Raw genomic sequence first — 25,302 nt, 5'->3', positions numbered from 1 at the left:
CTAGTATTCTCGCATTAAGCTTGCGGGTTAGGGCGGGCTGATTGTCTAAGTTGTGGGATGCCGGGGTGCATGCCCTATCATACTGAGGTCTCCAGATAAGATTTAGAAGTTGGAGTATTTTACTACCTATCCTCATACGTCCCGTCCCCTTTCCTCCATCCCTGTGGGTGTCCCCCAAAATGTAGACGGTACCAGAACCTTTGTCAGCGAACACTAGAGCTTCTCCTTTACATTTAGTCCAGTGCGTGGGGGTGCGGCCCTGGGCATGGGAATGCCCCTCAAGGCCCCGCCCTCCGGCACCTCACCTCAATCCCTTTTTCCACATAGACAGTATTGGACCTGGCAGCTAGGCGCTGAGACTTTTTAACTTTCCCCTTGCTCCTCATTGTTTTATTTTTCAATCTTAACCTCCCTTCGGTACCTCGTCTCCCCCGGCGCATGTATGCTACAGCAGGATTCACGAGATGTGTGTCATGCGAACGCTCGTTCCTGGCCTCGGACCCCCATGTGCTCTGTGTTGATTGCCTGGGGCCCGACCACCGCTGGGACGCGTGCACGGCTTGAAGTGCTCTTGGCCACCTCCCCTCTGGGTCATCTTAAATAGTTCATCTCCAGGACCGACATCAAGACAAGGTAGGCCCTTTGTTTGGTACGACTCCTCAACGCAGAGACTCCTTCCCAGGGGTTCCCACAGGCAAGGGTACCTTGGATTCTGGTTTTGGCAGGCCCGATGCCAATAAGGCTACCAGCTCCCATGCCGAGGGACCTGGGGGCTCTTCAGCCTGATCCGTTGGCAGACCCGAGGCCGCCAAGGCTACCGGCTCCCAAGCCGAGGGGCTCAGCAGCTCTTCTGGGCAGTCCACAGAGAGGTGGTCAAGTTCTCCAGCATGGGGACTGGCATGGATTCACATGCTCATGAATATTCCCCGTCGTCAGGCTGGGAATCCTCGGTAAAGAAAAAATCAGTATCAGTTTTGTTTCTGATCTGTCTTTCGTAGTAATAACCAATCGCTGATCTCTGCGTCATACTGACCACAGCCAATGACTGCCCTCTACCTAAGCCCCACCTCTGGCAGCCATCTTCAGATTTTTACTGCACGTTCAAGTGTTGGGAGTCGTCGTGCTTAGCTCTCGAGCTTTTACTGCGTGTTTCGCGTTTTTTCAGGTGAATTTTCACATTTTTTCTGTTAATCGAGCCTCAAGCTCCACCGTTTCTACTCCCGTTAACGGCTAGCCGTTGCAGGATTTTCCTAAGCCCCTCAAGGGTGAAGATTTCGTCGAATTAACTGCTTGGAGGATTGCAGAAGATTCGCGGCCTACTTCGAGATGGCCCAGGATGCGAGTTCGTCGCCCGGACCCAAGCTGTTTCGCAGCTGCCCTGGATGCGGGCAGCAGAATGTGTTTAAGGAAGACGAACATTCGTGATGCCTCTACTGTCTTCATGGGGACAAGACTCATGTAGAGAAGGACTGCCAGTTCTGCAAGAACTTGTCGGAGCAGACCATGAGGGACCGTCGATCCCGTCTCGCCAGCTGGTTGGAGAAGGGCTCAACGGGTGAGAAGAAGAAGAAAGGGTCCGAGCGGGCTTCTAAGTCCTGTGCGGGCGCCCCGGCGACGGGGGCCCAACACCAGGCCAAGCGCCGCGAGTCCGCTGGCTCCGGGAGCGCCAAAAGGTCGGGCTCTTCGGTCGCCAGGCAGGGTGCACCTTCCCCGGCACTGTCAACCACGAGCCAGCGCTCCGGTTCGGGGAAGAGGAAGTCCGAGACCCCGGGTAAGCTTGGCGAGAAGCCCCGTCCGATCTCGGAAGAGGGGGAGCGAGGCGTCACCCCTCCCCTGAAGGAGAAGGCCCGGGACGCACCTAAGGTGGTGAAGGCCCCTACCCAGCAGGCAAAGGCCTCTATCGAGGCGATCGCGGCGACTCTGGCCAAGCCGGCAGAGACCCCGCCAGCAGAGACTGCCTCCGGGACTAGAGTTTCCCTGCCGCCAAGGAGGGAATCCTCTTTTCAGCCCATCGTCGTGGCCGCCATGATGGAAGAAGCGAGGGGGGGGGCACGGTAGCCTCCTCGAGTTCGGAGTCAGCCTCGGAGGAGGAACTGACTGAGGCCGTGAGGAACCTCGAAGTACAATTCGAGAAGGTTCGATCCCGTACGGAAGATCCTCGGGAGATAACCGAGGAAGACGACGATGGCGAGGAAGAGCAGCCTTCCCTTCCGGCGCAGCCGGAACCTAGGCCTCAGGATGGCTCGGCGGCCATTTTGTCTGCGATCCAGTCCTTATGCTCTGAGATAAGGATGAGATTCCCATGGCCCAGGCCGGAGGACCCGCAACCTGGCCCGTCGGGAAGTCCTCAGAACAAACGACGGAGGACCCAACCCTCTCCTCCGCTCGCCCCTGTATGTTCTACAGTTCCCTCCCCATCCTCCCAGGAGTCGGGAGATGACGGTGCGTTGGGCTCGACAACGGGTTCTGAGGGCGACGGCGACGACGGAACGGGTCTCCCGTCGCACGGGCCTCGCCGCCCGACGAGATTGGCTCATTCCACGCCATGATCGCCAGGGCGTCCGAATTGTTCCAGCTCTGCCCGGAGGAGCAGAAAAAGGAAGGTTTCCTCTATCAGCGCCGGGAGGCCAAGAGGAAGACTGTCATCGCGGTGCCTCTAATCGAGGCCATCTGGGAGGAGGGCCTGTCGGTTCTCAAAAACCCCTCCACGGCACCAGCCAAACGGGACCGGTACGAGAAGAAGTACCGGGTCCCCGAAACCGCTCCCCTGTGCCTCAGGGCCCAGCCAACGCCAGACTCGGCCGTCTCGGCGGCGGCGAAGAAGAAAGCGGCGGGGTCAGGAGCCTCGACGTCGAATTCCCCGCCGGATGGCGAGGGAAAGAAGTTGGAGGCCATGGGGCGGCGGGTCATTTCGTCGACGATGATCAAAGCGGCCAACGCCCTGGCGATCGTGGCCCGTTACGACAGGGAGCTCTGGTTTAAGCTGGCCCCCATATTGGACTTCCTACCGGACGACAAGAGGTCCAAGGCCCTGGAAATACTGCAAGAAGGCGAGGTGGCGTCGGACCACGCCATAACGGTGGCAACAGATATTGCCGATACCGGGTTCTGCCAGCTGGGCAACGGTGTTTGCCTACGACGACGGGGTTGGCTCCAGGTGACCGACTTCCGTCAGGACGTCCAGACCAGGGTGTTGGACATGCCGTTCGACGGCAGCAACTTGTTCGGGAAGGCGGTGGACGAATCCCTCGAAGCCATAAAAAAAGACACGGAAACGGCCTGCGCCCTAGGAGCCCTCCAGCAACGACGGCCCTTTCGGAGCTCCGGAGGCAGACAGGGTGCCTCCAAGGGATCCAGCGGTGGCTCGTCGTCCTACCGCCAGGCGGCACGCTCCTCATCTCAGGAGGCCTACAGGGGTCGCGGCAAGCAGGGAGCGCCTCGCCGCCATCGGCAAGATGGCCAGGGCGGCAAGGCCACCACCTCCAAGCAGGTCTGAACCGGCCGTGGTCTCGGGCCCCCACCGAAGCACCCCAGTGGGAGGCCGGCTGACGAATTTCGTCAGCGTGTGGAAGTCCATCTCCACCGACCGTTGGGTGCTGGATACCGTGGCAAGAGGACACTCTATCGAATTCCTGAAGAAGTGCCCTCACGTTCCGCCTGTGGCCAGGAAGGAAAGTCACGTCCCGCAACTGCTGTTGGAAGTACGGGCGATGCTCAGGAAAGGCACCATCGAGCTTGTCCCGAAGAGGCTCCGGGGCTCCGGGGTGTACTCAAGGTACTTCCTTGTCAGGAAGAAGACGGGCGGCTGGCGCCCCATCCTGAACCTTCATCGTTTGAACAAATCCATCAGGTCACAAAAGTTCAGGATGGTCACCCTCCAGCACGTACTGGGACAGCTGGAGGAAGGCGACTTTCTATCGTCATTGGACCTGGAGGATGCATACTTCCACGTTCCCATCCTCAAAAGTCACCCAAAATTCCTCAGGTTCGTCGTCCAGGGACGCCACTACCAATTCAGAGCACTGCCGTTCGGATTGAAGTCGGCCCCCAGGGTCTTTACCAAGTGCCTAGCACCAGTGGCGGCGCGGCTGCGCCTGCAGGGGATTCACGTCTACCCCTACCTGGACGACTGGCTCATCCGCTCAAGGACGAGGAAACTCGCCGTCGAACACACTGCGAGGACCGTTCAGCTACTCACAGACCTGGGATTCGCCATAAACTACCCAAAGTCCCACCTGGTGCCGTCGCAGGTGGCCCTGTTTCTGGGAGCGAAGCTCGATACAGCGAGGCGCCTGGCGGCCCCGTCGGAAGAACGAACAAAGACAATTCTAGGCAAAGTGCAGCGCCTGCTAGCCACGGACGTGGCCAGGGTGAGGGTCATCAAGTCCCTCCTGGGGATGATGTCCTCTTGCATCTACCTGGTGCGCCTCTGCAGACTACGGATGTGCCCTCTTCAAGAATTTCTCGATGCCCATTGGATGCAGGCGACGGGCACCTTCGAAGACAGGGTCCCCCTCAACGAGGTGTTCCGGCGGGCGATTCAGTGGTGGGGCGTTCGAGCGCACCTCACGGCGGGCAAGGACTTTCAGACGCCGGCGTACCAGGAGACGGTGACGACGGACGCCTCCCTGGAAGGTTGGGGCACCCACACCGGAGTTCTCCACGTAAGAGGCCTCTGGCTCCCGGAGGAGAGGCTCCTGCACATCAACATCCTGGAACTCCGAGCCGTGTTCTGGGCTCTCAAATCGTTCCTCCCGTCGCTCAAGGGCAAGGTGGTGCGGATCTTCACGGACAACACCACGACAATGTTTTACATACGGAAGCAGGGAGGCACCAGATCCCCAGCCCTATCCAAGGAGGCACAGGATCTGTGGCACTGGGCGGTCGCCCAGGGGATGCTCCTGGTTCCCTTCCACCTGGCAGGAGAAAGCAACACCATCGCCGACTCGCTCAGCAGGGAGCTGCGCGTGTCACGAGTGGGAACTGCGCCAGGGTCAGCTGGATCAACTCTTCCGACGATGGGGCAAACCCCAAATCGACCTGTTCGCAACAGCGATGAACTCGAAGTGCAAGAGGTTCGCCAGCAGGTTTCCCCAGCCGAGAAGCATGGGCGATGCGTTCTCGTTCCCCTGGGACGGCCTATACCTGTATGCATTCCCTCCGTTGCCGTTGCTGCTTCGACTCATCAGCCAGCTCAAGAGGTCCCGGTGCAGGATGATCCTCGTTGCACCGGAGTGGCCGAGGCAGATCTGGTCCTCGAACCTTCTGGACTTGTCAACGTCCCCTCCCATCAATCTGTCGGCAGACGCGGACCTTCTCTCCAGAGAAGGAGGCGCCATCTTCCACCATGACCCGGCGTCGCTGAACCTGCAGGCTTGGCTCCTGCAGCGCTAGCGTTTGGAGGCTACGATATACCGGCTGATTGCAGAGAGGTTCTTGCAAAGGCCAGGGCGTCCTCGACTCTCAAATGCTACGGTCATAAGTGGAAGAGGTTCTCTATCTGGTGCCGAGCACAGAAGATCAACCCCCTACGGATTACGGCCCCTCAAGTGCTGCCGTACCTGCTATCGCTGGCAAAGGCTGGGCTAGCCCATGCCTCCATTAAGATTCATCTGGCGGCGATCTCCAGATATACCAGAACCACAGGACGGACGTCCCTGTGGTCCCATCGACTGGTAAAAGAGTTTATGAAAGGACTGTTCCGGTCGTTCCCGCCGGTGAAGGCCCCGGCCCCGGCGTGGGAACTTAACGTGGTGCTGACCAGGCTCATGGGGCCCCCATTCGAGCCAATGCACTCCGCACCGATGAAGTTTGTGTCATGGAAGACTGCATTCCTGGTGACCATTACCTCCGCACGACGAGTGGGAGAGATCCAGGCCCTATCCTGCAAAGCACCGTACTTGACTTTCCATGCCTCGAGGGTGGTGCTTAGGACGCACCCCTCCTTTATGCCCAAGGTGCCGTCGGACTTCCATCTTAACAAGCCCTTGGTGTTACCTGTTATCTTCCCGTCTCCTTCGTCGCCGGCCGAGAGGACTTTGCACTCGCTGGATGTGGCTAGAGCGCTGAAGTTCTACGTGGACCGCACGAAGAGTTTCCGGAGGACATCACAGCTGTTTGTGAACTTTGGACCTGTGAATCAAGGGAAGGCTCTCTCGAAGTCTTCTATTTCCAGATGGCTCTCCGGCTGCATCATGCACTGCCACCGGTTGGCTAACCGACCGCTGCCAGGCCGTCCGAGAGCCCATTCGACCAGAGCGATCGCTGCTACTACGGCGTTCTTATCTGGTGTGCCCCTGCTGGACATCTGCAGGGCTGCTACGTGGAGGTCGACGCACACCTTCACGAGATTCTACTGCGTCGATCGGGATTCCAGGGAGGAGTCCAGGGTCGGCCAAGCAGTGCTGCGCAACCTGTTCGCTTACGGTGAGCCTGGTGAGGATGTAAGAGATGCTTAATGTTGAGTTTTTTTTGTATTGCTTAATGTTGAGCCTTTTGCCACCCCCCGTGGTTGTGCATGTGTGTACTGCTATTTATTCTTATATTCATGAGCATGTGAATCCATGCCAGACCCCATGCTGGAGAAGGAACAAGTTACTTACCTGTAACTGTTGTTCTCCAGCATGGGTCTGGCATGGATTCACATGCGAACCCTCCCGCCTACCCCTCTGCGGCTCTTCACTTGGTCATACTGCCTCTTCACGTGCTACCAAATCTGAAGATGGCTGCCAGAGGCGGGGCTTAGGTAGAGGGCAGTCATTGGCTGTGGTCAGTATGACGCCGAGATCAGTGATTGGTTACTACTACGAAAGACAGATCAGAAACGAAATGGATACTGATTTTTTCTTTACCGAGGATTCCCACCCTGACGGGGAATATTCATGAGCATGTGAATCCATGCCAGACCCATGCTGGAGAACAACAGTTACTGGTAAGTAACTTGTTCCTTCGTCGTCCTCGTCAACCCCAGGGGGCAAAGTATTGTTGTGTTCTACATCCAAGAGCCAGTCCTTCGCACGAACCAGCACAACTACCAGCTGAGGGCGCACAGCCTACCGGTGCCACCTCCGAAGTCGTGAGTCAGGGTGATTTGACTAACAGCCAGCAGGCCGAGTGCTTGAGGCCTACCAGAGCACCTTCTGAGGTTGGCACTTCTGTTTAAGGTTCGAGTGCCAAGGCGCGTCCTCTCATGTCTAAGCCAGCATGTGGCAAGGCCCTAAGATGGCAGATAAGCACGTGAGGTAGTTCCCCAGCCAGAGTAGGCACCCCAGGAGTTGGGAGTGCTAGCAGAGGTTTTGGGCAAGTACTACCAGCTGTTAAGGCATTCTGCTCCAGAAGGGATGTCCTGCAGGTGGCGAGAAAGGTCTGGGAGAAGCTCATGGCCAATGCGCTGATGAAAAAGAAATTAGACTTGGATTCAGGCTGGGGGACGGGAAGCCAGTCCTCCTGGCCTCCCACCCCAGCCTCACTCTTCAGTGGTGGCTGCAGCCTCGCTGTATTCCTAACCATTGTCTTGTCATCTTCCTGCGTAGGAGCCACCTCCAGTTGTATGTCCAAGGAAGACCAGATCCTTTAGTCTTTGGGCAAATGGTGCTACGCCATCACAGGGCTGCATTTTCAGCAAGCTAATGCTGATGCTCTACTAGCCGCAGCAAACCAGAAGCTTTGAAGATAGCTCGAGGAGTATTTGACTGATCTCCCACTTGTGAGACAAGCATCCTTCAAGGCCGACCTGGCGGGAGCCTGGGCGATTGCACAGGACCTCATTGAGTCTTCAGTCTCCCATATCGACACAGCCAGTAGAAGGCTGTACCTCGGGGTCGAGATTAGACAGACGGCATGGATGCATGCCACTAGATTTTCGTCAGATGTGCAAGAGCGGATCCTGGATCTTCCCTTCAAGGGCTTGGATCTTTTTCATTCATCCACCGACAATGAGTTGACAAAGAAGACAACCACCACACAAACCGCCAAGTCCTTGGCCATCCTGACTAAGCCAGAGCAGAAGTAATTCCCTCAGACTAGGGGCAGGACCGACTTCAAACCCCACGCTTTCACCGGCTTCAAGGGGTTTTCGGCACCACGGTGCACAGCACAGAGGCCTGACAGGCAGCCCAGTGACCAAGGAGGAAGTAGCTGAGGACGTTGCACATTTATTTCAGCTACTTATCCTCTACCACCACCTCAGACGCCAAGAAGCAGCGATGTCAGTGTCGGGGAACACAGCTCGCCTGTAAGGGGCCAGCTGGCTCTCTTCCAGGACGGCTGGAAGCGTTATTTCATGAGTCCTTGGATCCTTTCTATAGTCTCCAGGGGATTCAGTCTTCCTCTTCCTTTTCCTCTACAGCCTCTCGCTCTCTATGTAAGATAGAGTCCCCAGCCCTTTTACGGGAGATCTTTCTCTTTGGGAGATGCAGGCGGTGAAACCGGTTCCTCAGTCAGACAGGGTCTCCGGCTTCTACTCCAGGTTTATTTGCGGTACCCAAGAACAACAAGGCTAGCCTGAGGGTAGTTCTGGACCTGTCATTTCTCAATCTGTCTTACTGCTCGAACACTTCAAGATGATTACTGCTGCACACATAGCAGTCTCTTTGGGTGCAGGGCACTGGATGTGTTCCCTAGACCTCAAGGATATGTACCTTCATGTCCCCATCTACCAGCCGCATTGAAATTTCTACGGTTCACGATTATGTCGTATCACTTACACTACAAGATACTGTCTTTCGGCCTCAATTCGGCTCCTTGAGTGTTCACTAAGCTGATGAGGCCACCACCTATACTTTTACCTGGACGACTGGCTGGTTAGAGCCAGCTCACCCGAGGGGCGGTGCACTCCTGCCAATGGCTGGTGCATGTTCTTCACGAGCTGGGCTTTTCCCTCAACCGGCGGAAGTTGCCGCTGACTCCCGCCCAGAACCTGGTTTTCCTTGGAGTGCGCTGGGAGACAGCAGTTCAGCTGGTGTTCCCCACGCCCAAGAGGCTCCTTTCCCTCCACAAGGCAATAGGGCACTTCTGGCCAACTCTACCACCTCAACATGGTGGTTCCAGCACCTTCTGGGCGGATGTCATCTTGCATGCTCACAGTTCAGTACATCTATCTATCTATCTATCTATCTATCTATCTATCTATCTATCTATCTATCTATCATTGTTTTTGTATAGCGCAAAATCGCCCATAGGCAATGAGTCACCTCCAGCTCCACCTGGCCGCCAATTGGGACCAGGTGACAGGGTCTGTCGGACAGGATGCCATTGCTTAAAATTTGGTAACTTTTTTGTTCCCCATACAAGTGTGCAGCTGGGTTCTATGCAGTTTTCTGTTTAGTATTCCTGTGTTTTTTTCATGGGGTCATCGAGGGCAGACCCCTTCTACCAGCTTGCACCTACACTGAATAGCACTACCTAGGCATACTCTCATGTTACCTGCTGGAGCACTTATGTTACCTGCTGCGAGCTGTAATGAGTGCAGTCTCCACATCAATTTCTGCAAATGACCCTGGCTAATAAAATATTGGTGCTATCTGGCTTTGAGTTTTACCAACTCCTTGATAGGCTGCTGTCAAATGGGAGTGTACTAGTTCTAACGCCACCATTCTCATGTCGCCCCTATATAGTAAGCCACTTTTTAAGAAGGGACCAACCAGCTTGTCCTTCTTCCTCGTGATGTCTTTTGCAAAGGCCTCATTCAGGATTGGGTTGCTTCATTGTGCAAACGCCAGATGGAGGAAGGAGATCGACTTTCTCCATTTTTTGGGGAGGTTTATCTTTCTTAGGGAGGTCTGCTTCTCCAAATCCCTGTGCACTCCTATCTGTTTGTTTGGGTATCAACTTCTTGTGGTATTGGGAACAGAGCTTTTTCTTATATCTCTTGGGCTATCTATTCCCCCTCTTTTACTGCATATGAATTTTCTCTGTGGTTGGGCTGGAGGACTTTAACATCTCCCCTATAATCTGGGTCAATGATCCCTGCCATTACATATTATCCATGCCTCCAAGCTAGCCCGGATTTTGAAGCAAACCTTTAATATGTTACTTTAGGGGGGGGCTTAAGGTTAGCCCAGTTGGGATTAGGCTTCTTTCACCTGGTTGTATTATGATCTCAGAGGTGTTCTGTAGGTCAACACCAATAGATTCTGCGGTAGCCAACGTAGATGGTTTGACTTTGGAAGTTAACCTGGTAAATTGCACGGGTCCCCAACTTTTATTAGTTGGTCCCTATCACATTTCTGACACCATATTTGGCGGGTCAGGAATACGCAGACTGATTCATTTTAGTGAATTCTGTATTAAAGAAAAGGATAAAAGGTCTAACGTTCCCTATAACTCAGGTGTCCCTACCTCACACAACTAGCTAAGGAGCTTGTCAGTAAAAAGTCTTAAATTAATCTGTCCACTGTCGACACTAACCCTTTCTGACACTACCACTAACCTAATACATAAGGACAGGAGAATGACTCCCTTCTCCTGCTAAGTTTGCTGCTTGCAAACTTCAGTTAGGGACAAAGTCACCGGGTTCTCAGTTTCCTCCTGGCCATCTGTCAATTTCGTCAGGTTGGCTGTTAATTTCTCCTTCACATCTCTTCTTTCGTGCTGCCGTAACTGAAGGTTGTGATTTTCCAATTTATTCAGTTTTGTTTTTGTGGTATCGGCGGCATTAACCAGACCGCACATCCACCACGGGTTTCTTGTAGTCACGCTACCACTCTTCCTCTTATTCCTTTCCTTGCTTCTAGGACGCTATGTGCCCAACGGTACTTCTCTCCTGCTCGTTCTTGTGAGACAACATATGTCCCTCTCAGGTTCCTGCTCTCTTACAACTTGTTGACGCTGAGCTTCCAGCCTCTGCTTAACCTTGGCTTGTGAACCAATTCGTAACCCACAGGCTTCTCCCCTTTTATATGCTACTTAGATGTGGGACTTCCCCGACGCTGGTACATAGTCCTTTCTCTCTGTCCTCTGTGACTTCTCTTCTCCACAGGCCATCCTCCTCGTCTCAGTGAATGCGAATTTCTCAGTTAAAGGAACACTTGCAGTTTCTTCTTGACAATAGCACATATTGATATTTTCTCTATAGCGTAGACATTTACAGAATATCTTAGAAGAGATGATATGTTCTTTGGGTAGTTCCTCACAAGAACGGGAGACCTTGCGCCCAAAGGGGTCGTCTCACGGTGAGGTCCCACTTTCTGCTACCTGTACTGAGAGGGAGGGTATTGCCAAGGGTCTCCCCTCCCTAGCTTCACAGGAGGGGCTCCCCTGTGGGGAGAAGGGACGATTTCTCTCGATTCGTCACAATAGCTATCCAGCGTCAACTGCTCGGAAAGGTTTTCAATGAGGGGTGTAGTGCTACTCGATGTCGACTCCCCCCTTGTATACGGCCGCACCATTCCTTGACAATGGATAGGACGTCAGCCACCATATAAAAAGTTGCACTATATCCCCCCTTATCTCAGTTCTCTGCTCGCTAAGCACGCTATTCGGAAAAAACGCTCGTACTCGATTTGAACAAATTTCATACTACGTCAGTATTTCCGGGCCTAAACCGTCCATGTTTAAACACTGCAAGGACTGCAACTCTAAAATGTCCCTCATGGAGCCACAGTTGGGGTTGGACATGATGTGGTTTTAGTCTGGCGATTAACCCGAAAGGCGGTGAAGGAACTCACAGCGGCAAAGCCGGCGATCGGTACACAGCCATCCACATCCCCAGTAAAATCGTTTCCAAGGTCCACGGAGCATGATACCGAATGGCCTTCTCCTGAGAAACCTCGAGTGGGACGTCGCCACAAGAAGTCCCAAAAACATTTGGACTCCTGTAGTGAATCTCACCACTCATCGTCGTTGCACAAAAAGAAATGCAGATGCAATTCTGATTCATCGGGTGAAAGGGGTAAATCTTACCCAGCCAAGGGTGTGTTGATCGATGAGTGGGAGGACTTCAAAAACCAAATGCTTTTTGAAAAGGTCTCGAGTGGTATGGATTCCGCCTTAATGCTGCAGGTGGATAGGGCTCCGATTCTGTCATTTTACTGACGTTTGTTTTCTTTTTATTATTGTTTTAGAGGAAATTATTCCGAAATAACTCATTGAAATGTTTTTTTTTATATTTGCCCCCCTTCCTTATATTAACTCTTCCCCATCCCCACCCCTTTTAAGTCCTTAACCGCCTCCCCTATATATTTAGATGAGATTTTTCAATGCAACTTTTTCTTTCAAAATTACAACAAAAAAAAAACCTGGGGATGAAAAACGCAATCCTACGACTCCAACCGCGCCTGGCACGAAGGCAGCCAATGCAGGTTGAACGCCCTCGAACAAGACCCCAACTAAGAAACCTCGTGCACTGATACCGTTGACAGCACCCTCAGGCCAAGAAACCCCTCGAGCGACAGAGGCCCTGTTAGGTTGAAGTTTTTTAACAGACAGTCAATTTTTGATGAGGAGGGCGACCCAATACTATTTGGGTTCGAGCCAATGGGGATGCAGCCAGATTGTATGGCAGACCAGGCTGGGTTATTGCAACTGGTGGAGGGCCTCCACGATGCCAGTGGTTGAACACATCTTCGGATGTGGAATTCCAGCAAGTAAACCCATATGCACGCCCAATAGCGCACATCGGTTGAGAATGTCGCTGTGACCTTGGGGCTCAGCGCACTGTCGAAACCGGTGTCGCAGTACGACCTCACTGACATCCTCCACCGTGGACCGCAGACTGACCATGCTTTGCTGTTAAATGCTGCCATAGCAGCCTTGCCCATTCTCGACACCGGCACTCGGTACAGAGTTTACAAAAAACTATAAGCCGGCAAGAGGCGAGCTTCCTTTTATTTCGATGCATCTGAATCCCGAAGGGTTGGTAGTGCAGGCCGTGCCGGGTGCGTCCAAGCCCTCAACGTCAAACCTCCTCACCGATAGGGAGCCGAAAAAGTGGATGCTTTGGTTAAGAATGGCTGCTTGGACAGAGTGACTGATGGCAAAGAAATGGCTCCAAGCAGGTTTGGATGAGGCAGACGGTATGGGTCGTGCAAAAAGGGCACCTCGACAGTCTTGCACAGATCTGCTTATCTGAGGGACTCAGGTTTTTCCCCAAATGTTCAGTTGAAGCTGCTGGACTTTGCCTTCAACAGTGAACTCCTTTTGGGCCCAAAGCCGACAAGTCACTGGAAAACCTCAAGGGCTCAAAGCTGACGGCTAAATTACTATCGTTAGCAGTGCAGCAGAGGGCTCAGTTGCAGAACTTTGCCTTTGGGTCCAGAGGTTACAGGAGATACCCCACTTTTCCTAGAAGATGGCAAGCACCCCAGGCCAAACGGGGACGAAGCAGGTTTCCACAGCCAGCTAGATGAGGGTCGAGACAGTCGGCTACTGCTATAGCGTCGATGTTGCCTCAGAAACCTCATTGAAGTCTTCCCCCATACTTCGCTGTTTGAAGGGGGAGTCTCGGAATTCTTGTGCAAATGGAGGAAATTACTTCAGACGCCTGTGTCCTTCATTTGATCAAGTGGGGTTACTGCCTCCGTTTATGAAGAGACCTCCGGACAGACCTCCACTTTCCTACCAACAGCCGAAACGGGAGCTGCAGGCCATTCCTTTGAAGGGAGCAGTATAGGGGACGTGCCATCTGGGAAATAGGCTTGTGTCGGTACTCCTGATACTTCCTAGTTTCCAAGAAAGGGGGAGTACACCATCCCATTCTGGACCTCCGGCATTGTAACAAATTCCTGAGGAAGGACGAATTCAGGATGGTGACGTTGAGGAAAATTCTCCAGGCTTTGCAGTTCCAAGACTGACTGCTGTCGCTGTTCCTTCAGGATACCCATTTTCATGTGCCTAGCCACAGGAAGCACAGGCGGTTCCTAAAGTTCGTCATTGCGAATGCATGCTACCAATTCATACTGCTCCCTTTAGCTTGACCTCCACCCCCATGGTCGAGGTCACCTGCTCACTTCTGCACGTCTTGGGTGTATGCCTTAACTTACAGAAATGAAACCTCACCAGCGCAAAAGCTCCAGTTCATTGAAGTGGTCTTGGAATCCCGGAAAGGGAAGGCTTTTCCTCCCGAGATGAGAGCCACCAAGTGGCACTGATGGTCAGTGTCTTTGAGACTTCTAGCAGTTTTCCAGCATTCATTCCTGTGCTTGCTGGGCCCCATGGCATCCTGTATTATTCTCGTGCTGCAGGAGAGACTCCAGATGTGAGAGCACTTTAGCAAGATGTGGGATTTCCTTCAGATGTCAAGGTCTATGGCGTATGACATGACCTTGTGGAGAGACAGGACAAACATGTGTGGAAACCTTTCTGGGTGCCATGGCTGGAGGAGTAGGTTGTCACAGAAACCTCGCTGTAGGACTGGGAAGCTCATTGCGGGGCTCTCCAGATAGGAATTCATTGGTCTCGGAAGGAGATAGGTTACCACATCAATCTGCTGGAGCTGCGAGCAGTCAGACTAGCGCTGACGGCCTTTGCACCTTCTCTGCAGAGGAAACATGCCCTGGTGGACTGTCAAAGTAGGAATATTACTATTGTAAAAGTTACTTAGAATTTCTTTATATAAACCAGATTTGGTTTTGAAAATGAATGGTTGAATTGTATGTTAGTGATATATGTATAGGAGAAATGTCTACACAAAAATGCGTTATTTGCACAAAAATCTTTTTTTGCAAAAAATATATGCTTTTAGGAAATGAATTGTTGTCTCACAATTGTTTAGAAATGATGTATTTTATGAAATTGTAACAGAATAAAATAATATATTTTTAATATGAACACATTCTCTGGTCCTCAGCATGCAAGTTCTGAAATACATTTATTGAGTTTTTCGGCACATAGGGCATCCTATTTGTTTAGTATATATTAAATTTACCCCTGATGTCCATGTAGGGGTCCCCACCTTTGTTTTTGGACTGGTGTTAATGGACAACACGGTGACCATGCTGTCCCTCAACAAGCAGGGAGGCGTATGATCACTGCCTCTGTGCAGAGAGGCCATGCAGCTATGATCCTGGATGCTCGAGAACAACATATCCGCCTCTGCAGCTCATCTGGCAGGGGTGGAGAATGGGTAGGCAGAGCTTGGTCTCCCACGAGTGGGAGCTATGCCTGAAGGCCATTACAGGGATCTTCACCCGACTGGGCACCCCGGCGGTGGACCTGTTTATGACAAAGGACAACACAAGGTGAAAGCAGTTATGTTTAAGGGAATTTCCCCCCAGAGAGGCATTGTGGGATGCATTTTTGGTACAGTGTGTCTTCGACCTCCATTATGCATTCTTACTGATACCAGTCATCCCTTGGGTTCTCAATAGGTTGCAGAGATTCAGGGCTCGCCTGATCCTAATCGGCCCGGACTGGGCGAGCAGGACGTGTTACCCAGATTTCCTATAACTTCCTGTATGCCTACCTCTCTTCCTCGGAGGCCGGACCTCTTGTCATTCTAGAGTCAATGTGCTTCCGCTGAACCCGGACCCTCTCAACCTGCATGCATGGCTCTTGAGAGGCTGAGGTACGGGGACTGGGACTTCGACAAAGAGATGCTGGAGGTGCTGTTGGCTGCACATAGACCATGCACTAGGTCTCTTTATGTGTGCAGATAGAGAACGTTAGTGACTTGGTGCAAGGCAAAAGTAGTGGACCCCATGTCATGTTCAACCTCCTCGGTGATGGGGTTTTTGTTGGCCAAATCAGGCCTACAAGTGGGCACAGTGAAGGGGTATCTGACAGCTCTTTACCTTTTTAAAAGGAAACCAGAACATCGTTCCTTCTTTACCGTCCCAATTGTGGCCCCGTTTTTGAAGTTCCTGGTTCGCCCCTTCGCCTTTTGTGGTCCGTCTGTGGGATCTGAACTTGGTTCTCACCTTCCTCCGTTTAAGCCTTTGCATTCAGCTCCCGTCAGACCCATTGAAAACTGCTTTTTTGGTGGCAATCATGTCTACTAGGAGGGTCAGTGAATAGGAGGGTCAGTGAATTGCAGACACTCTAGTAAAGCCCTTTTCCTGCAGTTCTTTTTAAAGATAAAGCATCTCTGAAAGTGTGCCTGTGCTTATTACCAAAGGTGGTGTCAGAATATCATCTGAGCCAGAGCATCGATCTTCCAGAATGCCAGTAAGGAGGTTCCAGCAGGGTTTAGGTCCCCTTCTACCACGTGGGTTGCAGCCTCCTTGGCTCTTCATAGGAGGCTGCGAGGTAGAGACATTTTCTGTACAACAACGTAGTCTTCTCTGCACATGTTTACCAAGCATTACAGCTTCGACTTGCCCTGTGGGGCTGGTGCTCGCTTTGTTTAGAGCGGTCCTCCAGGGTTTTTGTTGTGCCTTCCAACCCTCCTCCAGCAAGGTTACTGCTTTGGAAGCCTATCAAGGTGAGGAATCTGTGTGAGGATGCAATCCATTGAAGGATAAATTGCTTACCAGTAATTTTCTTTTTACGGATTCTTCTCCCACAGATTCCTCATCGCCTTCCCCGCTTGGAAGTTCATGGTCTCAATCACATTCTGCGCTCATGTTTCTATGTGCGATGACATGAGCAGCAGAGTGCTATGTTGGGGGAGCAACAATTCCTCATCAGACTGCACTGCTTCTTCTGGTTTTGTTCGTAGGTTGAAATATGCAAGAAAAAGGTAGGCAAGCATTTGTTGTTTGATGCTGTTGTTGTGTCTGTGGCTTTCCACATTACTGCAGGTTACCTGTCACAGGCTGAGCCTGGGTTGGGGGTGACTGGGTGACTCGGGTAAGGGGGCATAGTACATCCTTTTATACGGCGACCAACATCACGTCTGTTGTTGAGGAAGGGGTTGGTCGTATACGAGGGAGTCATCTACGATGGTATCGAGTGGCACTAACCCCCCCCCCCCCCCCCCTGTCAAAAATAATTTCAAGCAGCTGACACTGGAGAGCTATCTATCGAGAGATCGAGAGGAGGATTCTGTGGGAGATGAATCCATAGAAAGATCATTACTGGTAAGTCATTTGTCCTCCTGCTACAGATTCCTCATTTGCCCTCATGCTTGCCCTACTTAGTGCGTGTATGCAGTTTAGCAGTTCTATCATTCATTTGGTTGCTCTAGAGTAGATTAAATTGGGTTTAACAGAGGTATAGGGCATATGATGCTCCTTAATAAGCATGGGATGTTTCTTCCATGTCCATGCGGTGTCCTGGTCTTGGGGAGGGCAACGCAGGATGTAACCACCCTTCTGCCTCTTGTTGGCTAATGATCTAAAGATGAGGAATTGGTGGAGGAATCCCATATCGATCAGCAAGAACCTTATAGAAGGCAAGTAATTCGGCATTGTACTATGAAAGATTGTATTACTTGATAGATGTTCACGGTTACAATCCTACTGTTTTATTGGGTTGAAATATTCTTAACCATGCTCATTTCAGGTATCCTGTTTTATAATGTTACTATTAGTTAACTATCTCCCTTGTAAAAGTTACTTTTTTTCAATTCCTGGAAATGGGAGATTAAGAAGTGTCCACCAAATTACCCCAATAGGAGTTATGAGAGTTTATCAAGCATGAAATATTAGCAATATAAGTATTAATAATATAACATGGAACATGTTTTTGTTATATAGATGGCCATCTCTGCTGTTTCTGGAATTCTTAAGCAGCTTAAGAGACCTCACAAGAAAGTGTCCATCTCTCCTTACAAAATCAGTAAGTAAAACATAATTTCGATATATATTCTTGAACTTGATTTCTGGAAGGTCTCCTTTGCTGATCAAAACTAATAGTCTCTGGGGAGCACAAGAGAGCTCAAAAGCAAAATGGCTGCTCCTTAGGAGAGCCCTGTGACCGTGCTAATCAAAGCCCCATTGGAGCTTAATCTTTACCTATTTTCAGGTGAACATACACCTGAACTCTTTGAGACCAAAATATGGTCTTCCACCAGCCTCCAAGTGCCAAGACATTTAACATTGTGGTGCTCAGTGCCTGACAGTCATTGTGTATCTCCTCCATCCTTATCTGAGCTACAAGGCACAGATCTCTGGGGCTACCGCCCCCTGGCATGAATAGCTACAGAGAATCACCAGCTTCCCTTGCTTAGTGACCTGCATATTGCCTTCCTGACATTTTGCTATTCATGCTAAGGTGTGGGAATTAAATGCATACTGCTCGATCCTTGAAAGACTGATTGGATCTGCACACCAAACCATTGATTGTGCCGGTATACATTTTTAAACATACTTTTTTTGTTTTATTTAAAGCATAATGCAGAAAGAAAGTTAAATCCAGTGGCTTAACATTTCAAATTACAAGCATGTAAAACATTATAAAAGACTGCAACATACACCTAAGGAACAATTCACCAATAAACATGTGAGTCAGCAAAGAGTGTACAGCATGAACTAATTATGTTCAACCCTTCTTTCAAGTAACGTATGTGCTTGCATAATTATCTAGCAGCCTCCCACCTATCCTAAATCTTCTTGCATCTGTGCAGGCCTTCCTTTGTCCTATATACATTTCTCCAAATATGTATAATTGTCAAGGCCCTCTTGCCATGGAGATAATTTTGGTAGCTCCTAAGCACCCCATTTAAAAGGAACATCTCTTTTAGCTATGGCCAATGCATTAGACACAAATGATTTCTCATATTTTATTATTATTTATTTCATGTGTCCTACAGTGCAAATTGTACTTTTAACACAAAACAATATTACCAATTAATCACAATTCAGTATCACATGAATAAAAAAGACAACATATCATTCTTAGTTAAATCACCAACCTAAATATCATGATCTTCACCCTAAAACTTCAGTATGTTAAAAATCCACTGCATAAGCCTTTAAAAACTCTAAAATACGTATGGATAAACACAATTGATTACAATTTAAGATCCTCCTCCACAACTCTTGCTCTGTAGGCATAAAATTCATGGAGTCCGCAAAGTCCACAGGCTGGGGCACTGCACACACAAGTGCTTTAGAGTCTCTATTTGCTTGTGACAGTGGCGACAGAGTCTCTGGCCCTGAGGGACATTCATTCGGCAGCCTAAAATTTCTTGTGTTAGCACTAAATGTAGCATGAGTCTTAAAATGTGGAACTTAAAGTGCCTTGATGGATGCCTTTTCAAATAAAAGGAGACAGTATTTACATTTTTAACTATCCAGACATCAACTATTTCTCATATTTTGTAAAGCAAACATCTCACCAGACGCCCAGCAAAAACCGTTTTGTCTGTTTATGTGGTTTGCACCACAGTTCCCTCAATTGCCGAATTACATTCCCCCAGTAGGTTTGAAATCTGGGACATCACCACCGTGCATGGAAAAAATGGCTGTTAACAGAACAACACTGAAGAATCTGGTGGTTCGGAACAGTGACAGTTGTGTTAAAACATTCCCCATAGTATGCTCTGTGAAGAAGCTGTACAATTCGGAGCTTATTATATATGCATATTTCTCAAGGGCTTGAAAGTGCTTCCCTTCAGTTGTCCTTCAAAGGTACAAGATCATTTTCCCATTTGTGTTTCAGGTTTGTTTTTCAGTGATCCTACTGTGGTATTCAGTATAATATGGTATAAAAATCATGTGGGTTTGCCTTGTATTGCATCCTCCATCAGATTTGCCTCAAGCAGCAAGTTGGTGGATATCTCTTCTGTCTTGATATTGTTGAGTCACTGCATGTAGAATTTGCAAATATTGATCCTTCATCTCCAAAAGGACCTCTCCACACACCGGGTCATAGCTTTCATTCTGCTTAATTTCTGTAGCTCTGGGAGGTCAGGATTGCCCCATATCAGAGCTCTAAGCCTCACTTTAACTGTCCATTTCATTGTTCTAGTAAGGTCCTTGCTGATTTTAATAATCTGACATGTGGCTAATGGAAGACAGTCCCTCTGTGTTTTTCCAAACAGTATCTGCAAGAGTGTATTATATGTACTCATATGTCCTGTTCCCTTTCCTCCATCCTTGTGGGCGTCCACCAACATGGGGACAGTACGGGAACCTTTGGCAGCAAAAAATTGAGCTTCCCCTTTAAATGTAGTATAGTGTGTGGGGGTATGGCCTCTGGCATGGGAATACCCCGCTGAGGCCCAGCTCTTGGGCGCCTCGCCCCAGTCCCTTTTTCCACACGGACGGTGTCAGACCTGGCAGCCAGCGCAGAGACTTTTTTAGGTTTACGCGTGCTCCCAGTTCGTTTTTTTCAATTCACATTTTGCTTCCCTGCACTGCCTCCCAAGTTGAGGAGCCCAACCAGGCTGTCCTTGGTGGGGGTGGGGGGGATAGGGGGCAGCGATCAAGTTTGTCCTCTTCTTCTACCCCAGGGGGTAAGGGATCTTCGAGTGCCACCTCCAAGAGTCTGTCCTCGGCTAGATCCAGCATAGCTACCGGAGGCATACAACCTACCGGAGCTTGCTCCAAGGTCATGATCAGGGCATTACGACTACTGGCCCTTATGCTTAGGGCTGAGCGCCTATCTGAGTATTCTCTGAGGTTGACACCTCTGCTTCGGGTGCAAGACTCGAGCTGTATCCTCTCTTGGCTCAGTGCCTTCACGTCCTCCCGCACAGGGGGCATGGATCAAGGCTTAAAAATGGCAGAGCAGCATGTGGCGGAGCCTACCAGGCAGGCAGCCTTCTTTGATCTAGCTCAGGCAGCCATCTTGGATCAAGCTGTATCCTCTCTTGGCTCATGACCTTCGCACCCTGCCTCCCAGGGGGTGTGGTGCATGGCTTCAAAATGGCAGAGCAGCATGTGGCGGAGCCTACCAGGCAGGCAGCCTTCTTTGATCTAGCTCGGGCAGCCATCTTGAATCAAGCTGTATCCTCTTGGATCAGGACCTTTGCACCCTACCGCCCAGGGGGTGTGGCGCAAGGCTTCAAAATGGCAGAGCAGCATGTGGCATTGAATGGGCTTTGCAGAATGATCCCAGTTCCCTTCCTTCTGAAAGTGGCAGCGGATCCTATGGTGCAGGTTGTTGGTCCGCTTTGGGGCATATGTACCAATCACAGCCGTATGGCCACACACACCGGGGCCTCAGTGCTTTAACCAGGAGTGGAAGCCCAGCGCCTTGGAGGACCTGGACCCTAGGGACCCGGCAGCGTACGCGACCGCTTCTTAGAGTTCTTCCTCTTCCTTATGCGTTTCTCTCAGATGAAGGGGCTCCTTAAGGACATTGTGAAGGTCATCCCGCAGGGTTGACGCCTTGCCCCCTCCTTTGGGTGGTACTCCCATTCCTCCTGGGCTCCCGGTCCCCCAGGTTCAGACACTACCAGTCGTCCTGACCCCTCCACTTCGTCCTGTACCACGAAGGCCTCCTGTCTACGGCTCCAGACCTGGGGGGACCTCCCCGACACATGTGTCGCAGGGCCCGGCTTTCCCCCAGTCTGTGAAAAAGGGCGGGTAGAGGGGACGATGATGATGATGCCCAGGACGATGAGCCCTCTGCATCCGTTAAAGCCTTTCATGACTGCTTTCAGGGCCTGGCGGAGTTCTTGGGGGTCCCTCTTCCTGAGGAAGCCTCTAGGAGTTGGGTGTGCTAGCAGAGGTCTTGAGGAAACACACCATGATCTGGTCTGGCATTCCCCTCCAGAAGGATGTCCTACAGGTGGCACAAAAGGTCTGGGTGAAGCCCTGGGGAAACGCCCAGATGTACAAGAATGTGGACAGCAGGCTTAGGCTGACAGACGGGGAGCCAAACCTCCTTGCCTCCCACCTGCAGCCCCATTCCTCTGTGGCGGCTGAGGCCTTGTATTTGAAACCATCGTCTTCGTCTTCCTCCATGGGAGCAACCTCCAGTTGCCTTTCCAAGGAGGACCTTGAGTCTTTGGAAAGTGCTGTTACTCCATCTCAGGACTGCATCTGTGGCAGGCCAATGCAGAGACGCTCGCTTGGCTGTGGCTAACCAGAAGCTGTGGCGGGAGCTCTGGGATTTTCTTCCCGACCCCTTCGGACAAGCAAGCCTCCTTCAAGGCCGGTCTGGCGGATGCCTGGGCCATTGCACAGGACCTCATGCAGTCTTTGGTCTCCCACATTGACACAGCCAGCAGAGGGCTTTTCCCTTGGGGTCCAGATGAGAAGGACGGGGTAGTAGCATACCACAACGTTTTCATCTGACATGCAGGAGCGGATCCTGGATCTGCCTTTTGAGGGAGTGGACATTTTTCATTCATCGACCGATGAGTTGACAAAGAAGAAAATCTCCACTCAAACCTCTAAGTCCTTGGTCATCCTGAAAAAACCAGGTCAGAAATCTTTCCCACAGTCCCAGGGCAAGACCGAGTTCAAGCCCCGAACTTTCCCTGACTTCAATGGGTTCCAGGACTGTGGTTCACAGAGGCCTGACAGGTCGCCCAGTGACAACAGGAGTAAGCAGCGGAGGACGTTGCGTGGGTTTTTCGGCTCCCCTTCTTCTGCCCCCATTTGATGCCAAGAAACAGTGACATCAAGGTCAGCTAACAACTCTCGCCTATGGGTGGACGTTTTGCTCTGTTCCAGGACACCTTGAAGCGTCTTTTCAGCAGCCTGGTTCATGATTGTCGTATCACTTTCAGTACCAGGTGCTGCCCTTTGGCCTGAACTCGGCCCCGCGTGTCTTCACGAAGTTGATGAATGCAGTGGCGGGCCTTCTCTGCTTGGAGGGCCATCATCTATATCCTTATTTGGACAACTGACTGGTGAGGGCGGGGTCGCCCGAAGGGGTGGTGCACTCCTGCCAGAGATTGGTGGATATTCTTCATCAGCTGGGGTTTTCCCTCTACCAGAGGAAATCGGTTATGCCTGTCTCAGGAACTGGTCTTCCTAGGGGTGCATTGGAACACTACTGTGCAGCGGGTGTACTCCACTGCAAACAGGCTTATGTTCCTCTCCAAAGCGGTGGGACACTTTCTGGCCAATCCGACCACCTCGGCATGATGGTTCCAGCACATTCTGCGCCTGATGGCCTGCTGCATGCTCATTGTATAGCACGCTCGCCTCAAGATGAGGTGCCTTCATCTCCACCTGGCGACTAATTGGGATCAGGAAACGGGGTCTCAGTCGGTCAGGATGCCAATACCACTGTTCCTGCTGCCAATCATTGCTGGTGGCTGATGGAGAGCAATGTCTCAGTAAGAGCCCCCTTCACCTGTCCGGAGCCCACCCTTGTTGTGATGACAGACTCCTCCCTCTCGAGTCAGGGGGCTTTTCTGGAGGGCTACGTGATTCATGGAGCATGGTCCAGGACAGAAGCCTCTTGCATATCAATCTGCTTAGGGCAGTCGGACTGGCCCTCAGGGCGTTCTTTCCCTTCATCGGGGACAGGTCTGGTTTGGTCAGGATGGAAAATGTAACCACAATGTTTTACTTGAACAAGCAATTTGGCACCTTGCGCCCCCCCGCTCCCCCCACCTCTGCTTGGAGGCGGTTTCATTATGGGAATGGGCCCTTTCGGCTAAGATTTGGATTTCGGCAGTCCACCTCCCGGGGGACAGCAGTGCAGAAGTGGACCAGTTGAGTCGCTTTGGGTTCAACATCTACGATTTTGAGTTGCAAAACGACTCCTTGTTGCCCCTGGGGGTTCAGGGACCTGGATTTGTTTGCATCTCCTTAGAATGCCAAGTGACCCCAGTTTGCTTCATGGGAAGGTCAGGGGTCACTGGGAGATGCCTTCCAGATCGGTTGGCAAAGCTGCATTTGTTATGCGTTCCCGCTCACCCCTCTGCTCCAGGTTCTACGTGATTTCATCACCGCACTTTTCATCGCAGGGTTTTTTGCCGTGATTTTTTTTCTGAAAAAAACATTGAATTTCTTTTTTTTGGGGGGGGGGGGTTTAAACCCCACCAAACCCCCCTTTCTTTTTTTCTTTTTTTTACATCCCGAACACCCAAACCCATTTTTGTAAAAATGTACCCCCCCAAAAAATGCATTTTTTGTTTATGAAAAAAAAATTGCGGCAAAAAACCCTGCGATGAAAAGTGCGGCATTGAAATGACTGTATACCCTGCTCCAACGGCCCTCTGCAAGTTTAGGGCCTCTGTGGGTCACAGCCTCACCGTGGTTGCCCACTGGCCTTCGGGACCCTGGTTTTCGGATGTGCTGCAGTTGTGCTCCCAGGGTCCAGTCCATCTTCCGATCTTCAGCAGGGGCTTCCTGAAGCAGCAGGGTAGGGCAATCGAACATCCGGTCACGGCCAAACTGGGCTTGGCTCCTGAACAGCTGAGGCATCGGCAGGCTCAATTCTCAGATGACAACTGGGACATCATTCAACAGGCTAGGAGGCCCTCGACTCAGTTCCTGTATAAGAGCAAATGGACTAGGTTCTGCCATTGGGCTTGCGCCAAAGGTCTGCACCCTGTCACCTGTTCTCTAGATGCCGTAGTGGCTTTTTCAGCACACCTGGCTCGTTCTGGTGTTGAGGTTGATTCTTGCCGCACGTTTTTGGCGGCCATCGGGGCTTACAAGAATTCTCCTGCGCATATGTTTTCTGCGGCCGACCTGGTAGTTAAGGCCCACCTGAAGAGGTTGCCCATGCTTTTTCCTCAAGTGCATAGGCTGCATCCAGTCTGAGAAATCAATGTGGTTCTTGCAGCTTTGCAGTGCAAGCCTTTAGAGCTGATGGACATCAGTTTGGTGACGCTAAAGACTGTTTGTTGGTGGCTCTCACTTCTGCGCACAGGGATGGTGAGCTGCAGGCGTTGTCTTCATGCAAGCCCTTTTACAATGTTGCAAGACAACAAGGTCATCTTGCGCACTCGACCAAACGTATGGCCCAAGGTGGTTTCTCTGTTCCGTCTGAATCAAGAGATCTGCCTGACGGTGTTCTTCCCGAACCCACAGTTGGAGGCAGAGAGGGCCCTACATTTCTTAGACCTCAAAAGAGTTCACAAGTTTTATCCCTCTCGTACGAAATCCTTCACAAAAGCATTGATTGTGACTTTTGGGGGCTCCTCCCCGGCTCTCGGGCCTCCAAGGCTTTTATTGCCCATTGGATGGTTTAGTCCATTTCAGCGGCATACACTCCCGTGGGCAAACCTGTTCCTGACAGGAGTCATGCCCATGCGGTCAGAGCTAAGGCCACGGGTGTCGCATTTCAGAGACATGCTTCTTGGGATGTCATCAGCAAGGCGGCTACTTGGGCCACTCCGTCGGCCTTCTGTAAGCACTAATCGCTGGACACCAGCTCCAGGTGCGATGCAGTTAGGTCAGGCGGTTCTAAAGAACCTTTTCGCTTCATCCTAGATATTAGCAGGTTGTCACAGCTCCACCCTATGTTCTCATTCGTGGAATATACAAAAGGGTAGGATGGAAGGGGAAGGGATAAATGTGTAATTAAAGATACTCACTGTAGTGACTAGAGTACTCATAGTGCATAGTC

At 51.2% G+C, this 25,302-nt stretch overlaps 1 protein-coding gene across 3 annotated transcripts in view; it reads left to right on the top strand.

The window, feature by feature from the left end:
• PSME4 (proteasome activator subunit 4) overlaps positions 1–25,302 on the top strand; it is a 3,386,216-nt gene that overhangs the window by 2,240,414 nt on the left and 1,120,500 nt on the right. For all 3 annotated transcript variants that reach the window (XM_069608231.1, XM_069608232.1, XM_069608230.1), the window contains one exon: positions 17,574–17,655. In XM_069608231.1, the coding sequence (XP_069464332.1) occupies positions 17,574–17,655 (82 nt within the window). The remainder of the gene's footprint in view (positions 1–17,573; positions 17,656–25,302) is intronic.

Source organism: Ambystoma mexicanum, chromosome 4q, assembly GCF_040938575.1.
Source record: "Ambystoma mexicanum isolate Mex_15411 chromosome 4q, UKY_AmexF1_1, whole genome shotgun sequence".
In the NCBI taxonomy this organism is placed as follows: Eukaryota; Metazoa; Chordata; class Amphibia; order Caudata; family Ambystomatidae; genus Ambystoma; species Ambystoma mexicanum.
The sequence above is the reverse complement of the archived record's forward strand: the minus strand, read 5'-3'. Positions and strand labels throughout refer to the sequence as shown.